The sequence below is a fragment of the Acomys russatus genome, chromosome 9 (genome assembly GCF_903995435.1).
Source record: "Acomys russatus chromosome 9, mAcoRus1.1, whole genome shotgun sequence".
NCBI classification, from domain to species: Eukaryota; Metazoa; Chordata; class Mammalia; order Rodentia; family Muridae; genus Acomys; species Acomys russatus.
The window spans coordinates 60,406,206-60,412,023 of NC_067145.1; the positions used below are offsets into that span (position 1 = coordinate 60,406,206).

Consider the following 5,818-nt stretch of genomic DNA (forward strand, 5'->3'; position numbering starts at 1 on the left):
CATTCCCAGATTTCACTTGTAGCCTGACGCTCCTCCCTGACTCATGCCTATAACTAAAGAACCCTTTCTGGAATGGGCTGATGCTATACCTCTGAGATGGTGAGCACCTTAAAGCTGAGTCATCCTTAGCCTGGAGGCCTAAGACGTTAAAAGATAACACTAAATTCTGAAGGTAGCTACGCTGAAAAGTAGTTTAAAACTAACGATTGCACAATATTTATTTATGCTTGAAATTCCAGTCCTAGACTAAGCTTGTGGCCACCTGAATTGATGGTGTTGCCGTACAGCAGAGCTGACAGCACCCGTTGGATACCTGGCTTAGGGTCTGAGTGTAGTCAAAGCCAATCAGGCTAGAGTTGTTTCACTTGGGCCAAAAAGCAGGCCTGATACTTGGCAGCTATTCTAAAGCAAGTGTTACTGTTTTCTGCTGTCCTGCTGTTTCCGGCAAGATTGAGCGCAGTCTCCACCTTCCTGTTCACCTTCTGGTAAATGGAGCCACCAAATTGCCCTGTCGTTCACATTAGTATGAAGTAGGAATTTGTCTGTCTTGTACCCAAACTGTGAAGTTGTTCTGGGTTGGTCACTCGGGTCTTCGATGTCTCAAAACTCATCTGGTAGCCAGCCAGTCAGCCCCTTTAGCAAAGCATCAGAGTGCACCAGACTGAGGGCCCAGTGATGTCAAAGTCCACATCAAGGCCCAGGGATGATAAGCAAGTTCTTGGACCCTGTCTTGATTTTAGCATCCCCCGCTCCCCCAGTGTTAGGAGGGAAAGATGAATCAAAGGTCAACGTCAGTCCAGGCACGAGCTGGTCTTCTGAGGTGATCTCGGTGCCCAGGGGCTTGTCTGTGGTTCATACCTCTGTAAATGCCAGCCGGGACTCAGTCCATGCATACTTGGTTTCCAGGCTGCCGTTCACTTTGGTGGTTTCCGTGTTGGGGGAGGCTGGGCTGGTAAATACCAATCCGTTCTTGGACTTCGTTTTTAATTCAAGTTTTATTAAGCCAAAGAGGTAAGTAACCATTGGTGAAGATAGTCCTGGTGGACTTGCCAAGGTCAGTGTATGTGGGAGACACAGCCATTTTCTCAGAGCTGGGCATGGCTGGAGCACCGGCAGCTACATCGGTGTTGAGGTGAGGAATTGATATGTTTTCTTTTTAATAAATATCTGTAGGTTATTCATTGTGTAGTAGGTACTACATTAACTGAGATACATGGGAAATACAGTTAGACCCTGTCTCAAAAATAAAATCCAAAGAAAAAGGCAAAAACAAAAGGAAAGGAAAGGAAGGGAGGGAGGGAGGGAGCGAGGGAGGGAGGAAGGAAGGAAGGAAAGGAGGGGGGAGGGAGGGAGGAAGGAAGGAAGGAAGGAAGGAAGGAAGGAAGGAAAGTAAGTCGTGTTTTGGATTGTTCCTGGGAGCTGGTAGTACCAATTATACAGATAACACTCCACTGTTTTTTTATTCAATCAAGCAGTGGTTGGGTGCCTATTAAATGTTTGGCATCCCTTCAAGGGCTGGCGAGAAGTACAGTCTGTGCCTTCCAAAGGCTCATGAACCACAGAGAGTAATTTTCCCTCAAAACTATTAGAACTTTGCATTCTGTCTCAGGTCCAGCGGAACACTAGTCAAGTGAAAAGTTTTCCCGGGCTATAAATATCAACAAACTCTGCTCCTCAAGTCAAGATTGCTTCCAGAGTTATTTTCCCACTGTAGTGAAATTGGCATCCAAGAGACAGCAGGCTCATTTTCTGCTTTTTAACACTCTTCTTTCCAAATATATGGTCAGAAAACAATCTTATGTTTTTACAATTGAAGAGGTCATTTATGAATAAACAGTTCTCATGGGCATGTTCTTATGAGTGACTCTCTTCTCGGACAATCTGGCTTTTTAAAAAGGTAATTGTGAGTAGTTTATCTATAGATTTGGTTATGTAAGTATAGTCTTTATACACACACCCACACACACACACACACACACACATATATATATATTTCTTGTAGTGTGTGTTGAATCTAAGACATAGAGCATGTTAGACAAGCACTCAACCAATAATCTGCATTCTCGGATTATTTTGAATTTTCATTTTTAGATGGGCTTTCACTGAGTTTTCCAAGCTGAACTTCTGATCTTCCTGCTTCCTCCTCCTAAGTAAATGGGATTTCAGTTGTATAACACCAGGCCTGGCTCTTTTGAAAATTTGAAAAGCTTTTTGAAAGTAAGGAGAGATCCATCAGGCTACCATCTTTCTGATATATGTCATCATTGGTAACAGAGCAGGAGGTAAAAGGAAGCATGAAGGATTAGGCTATTTCTATCTTGATAGATGATGTGTAAAATTGTGCTTATTTTTCTATTCAGCACAAAATATGGCCTTGCAGGAGTAGCATGACTCAATTTCCATTTTCTAATCATGTAACATATGTGTGGGTGCTGGGTGCTTATATAATGTAATCTTTGATTTAGTTTTCTAAGAATCTAGTCTCATTATATAAGTGACTGTGTTAAGCCTAAATGATGTCACAGTTGACAATCTTCAGGACAAAACAGTGTCAATAACGTGATGGATCAAATGAGTTTCTCTGTGATTGATTCACAGTGGATAACCCCTATTTAGTATCACTCAATTTCTAATAGTTCACTTTTATGAAGACGTTTATATTTATTGCAGGAAAGATGTTATACTGAAAGGTTTAATTAACCCACAATAATCTAAATTAGGTAAAAGATATTTTAATGACACATACATGTTTCCTCTACAAAGTGCGGTTGCGCTACAGTGAGGAAATAAGGACAGCGGGTGAAACCTAGTAGCACACGGTGCAGCAGTGGAAAGACAGAGATAGCCACTGGGAGCCAAATGCTCACAGAAATCAGACGTCCTCGCTCTTGGAAACCTGTGCTAGAAAACACTGAAGGGTTTAGACAGTTGTGCTCAGCTTGCCCAAGAATGACAGTGTGTCATCACACTGTGAGTTCAATAGCTGACTGTCCAGGCAAGGTGAGTATCACAAAGCAGTCCTTCTTTTGTCTTTTGTAAATATTTACTTTATTTTTTAAGATTATAATATAATTAAACAATCTCCTCTCCTCTTCCCTACCTCTGAACCCTCACATATATTCCTCCTTGCTCTCTTCCAAATTCATGGCCTAGTTTTTCATTAATTGTTGCTGTGCATATATATTATCATAACTATATAAATATATAGTTATATTTCTTACATATGCTCCTAAATACATAAATACAACCTTCTCAGTCTATGTAGGTAATGTGTCTTTCTGATTTTATTGACCATTCTAATAAGATAATTTTACTTCTATTCTGCAAGAGAAATACATGACATTTTTATGATAGGAAAAGGGTTAACAATTATATATATATACACACACATATATATGTGTATATATATAAACATGAAGAGAAATAGTTGCATTTTGAAAAGAAGGCCGAGTCTCAAATGAATCCAAACAGAGGCAAAATCATGGAAGAAGTAGCCACCATCAAGAGCAAGACTAATAAACACTGAATGATATTAAGTCACAGCTAGTATAAAAATAAGCATGAGCAAATTAGTAAGGCCCTGCACAAAATCTGATGGCTGAAGGGTGGGTGGCGCTATGACTGTGGGTGGCGCTATGACTGCTGGTGGCGCTATGACTGTGGGTGGCGCTATGACTGCGGGTGGCGCTATGACTGCGGGTGGCGCTATGACTGCTGGTGGCGCTATGACTGCTGGTGGCGCTATGACTGTGGGTGGCGCTATGACTGTGGGTGGCGCTATGACTGCGGGTGGCGCTATGACTGCGGGTGGCGCTATGACTGCGGGTGGCGCTATGACTGCGGGTGGCGCTATGACTGCGGGTGGCGCTATGACTGCGGGTGGCGCTATGACTGTGGGTGGCGCTATGACTGTGGGTGGCGCTATGACTAGGATGTGTACATGATGGAACCTTTTTCCACAGGGGCATCCAGACCCATGCGTGTCCTTGTGAAAATGGCTATATAAAGATGTTTAAAACATTATTTGTAGGAGGCTTCACTCATATTTGACACGAAAACATACCTGATTAAATAAAACAATAGGTTTCCCCAAAGCCTAATCATCCCCAAAGAAGAGTAAGAGTCTCACTAGAAATTGGGCATCTGGGCGTTCTGCCTTTGATGAGGGCATCTCACTGATGTATTAGCAGCAGGCAGAGAAGCACCGTGAACGTGTGCAGTCAGCTGTGAAGCCAGCTCACTGCATGCTAGCTTGGTATTGAGAAACACCATGGGTTAGTACTGTTGATGATGTCTTCCTGTTTACTGCATCTCCCTGTGAACAAGAGGCATCCCTGCTACTTTATGAGTCTATCACTTGGATGAAACCTGGGGGAGAGGAAACATTGTGTGGACAATGAGGTGAGTTTTGGAGACATTTTTCTATTAACACATCCAAGCTAGTAAATGAGATGCATTAGCTTCACAGATGAAACTTACCTCCAGTTAAGACCAAGCATGAGTGATATTATCTCTCTTTATACTTCTAAAAGATAGTTAGTAAATCAAATGCTCTGGAAAAGGAGACCAGAAATGGAAACACAAAGAAACTGACTGTTCTGGTCCCTAAATTACCTCACAGCTCACCACTGTGTGTGTGTATATATATATATATATATATATATATATATATATATATATATATATATATATATATATATATATATATATAGAGAGAGAGAGAGAGAGAGAGAGAGAGAGAGACAGACAGACAGACAGACAGAAACAGAGACAGAGACAGAGACAGAGACAGAGACACAGAGAGAAATCAACTACAGACATGTGAAGTGTTTTTTTTTTTAATTTAGAAAATATCGTCTCCATAAATAAATCAAATTTCATAGATCAGTATCATGTTTACTCCTTGGATTTTGTCATAGCTTCAGTGTGGTCTATCTGTATTTATGTCAGAGCCTCATTCAGCAGTATTTGTGAAGAGGTCAATTTTTCTGTATCCCTGAATATTTAAACAGTATATTTACAGATTGTGCAAATACACCAAAAGATCTGCTCAATACTCAACTGTAAAAAAGATGGGATATTCTCACTAATCAACTGTATAGGGAGATGGGATCTGTTCAGTAGTCAACTGTAAAAGGAGTCAGGATATTTAAATTTTAAAAATACCTCTAATGCTGTGTTTCAAAATTCTTTCATGCTAGTCTTTCTTTAATTTTTCATCATAAAGTTAATATATAGAATTTTTGGGAGGAATGGAAGACAGTTTGGTAACCTAACATAACTGATGTCATCAATTCTAACAGTTCCTTCTGTGTCTTATTTTTCACACCTCACTTTCACAAAGTGGACATAATCACTTGAAAATGAACTTAAAACATGATTTTTCACTTAGCATGACTTTGTCTATATACATTCTTCTTTTACTTACAAGTAATAAAGACACATATGGCCATGTTCAGAAGAACATAGAAGCTATTACAACATCAGCTACCAGAATTCACACATTGAGGCAATGCTATAATCAAACCTACTCCCTCCAAGATGCTGCTGAGGGACTAAGATACTGTCAGCTTTGCTTCTCTCTTACTAGCTTTATCCTCCTGTTTGTGTTCTTCATGTTATATTTATATTTATTACCATTATTATATTTATAACTGTGTTATTACTTTGACTAAATACATGACATGAAACAACTTAAGGAAGGAAGGCTTTATTATAGCTCACAGTTTGAGGGAACACAGTCCACCATGTTGGAGAAGGCATGGCAGAAGGAAGTTTTATATCATTGAGTATCTGGCAGTTGCTTGTTTTCAACCTA

The 5,818-nt window shown here is 40.2% G+C and overlaps 1 protein-coding gene and 1 pseudogene across 1 annotated transcript; one reads left to right on the forward strand and one right to left on the reverse strand.

Annotated features, from left to right (window-relative positions):
• Positions 1-221: 221 nt before the first annotated feature.
• On the reverse strand, positions 222-1,081 carry LOC127193690 (voltage-dependent anion-selective channel protein 1-like; annotated as a pseudogene).
• Positions 1,082-2,949: 1,868 nt separating this feature from the next.
• LOC127193654 (keratin-associated protein 6-2-like) lies at positions 2,950-3,931 on the forward strand. The gene is made up of 2 exons (XM_051150880.1): positions 2,950-3,000; positions 3,605-3,931. The coding sequence occupies exons 1-2, from the start codon at positions 2,950-2,952 to the stop codon at positions 3,929-3,931; spliced, it is 378 nt and encodes a 125-aa protein (XP_051006837.1).
• The last annotated feature ends 1,887 nt before the right edge of the window (positions 3,932-5,818 follow it).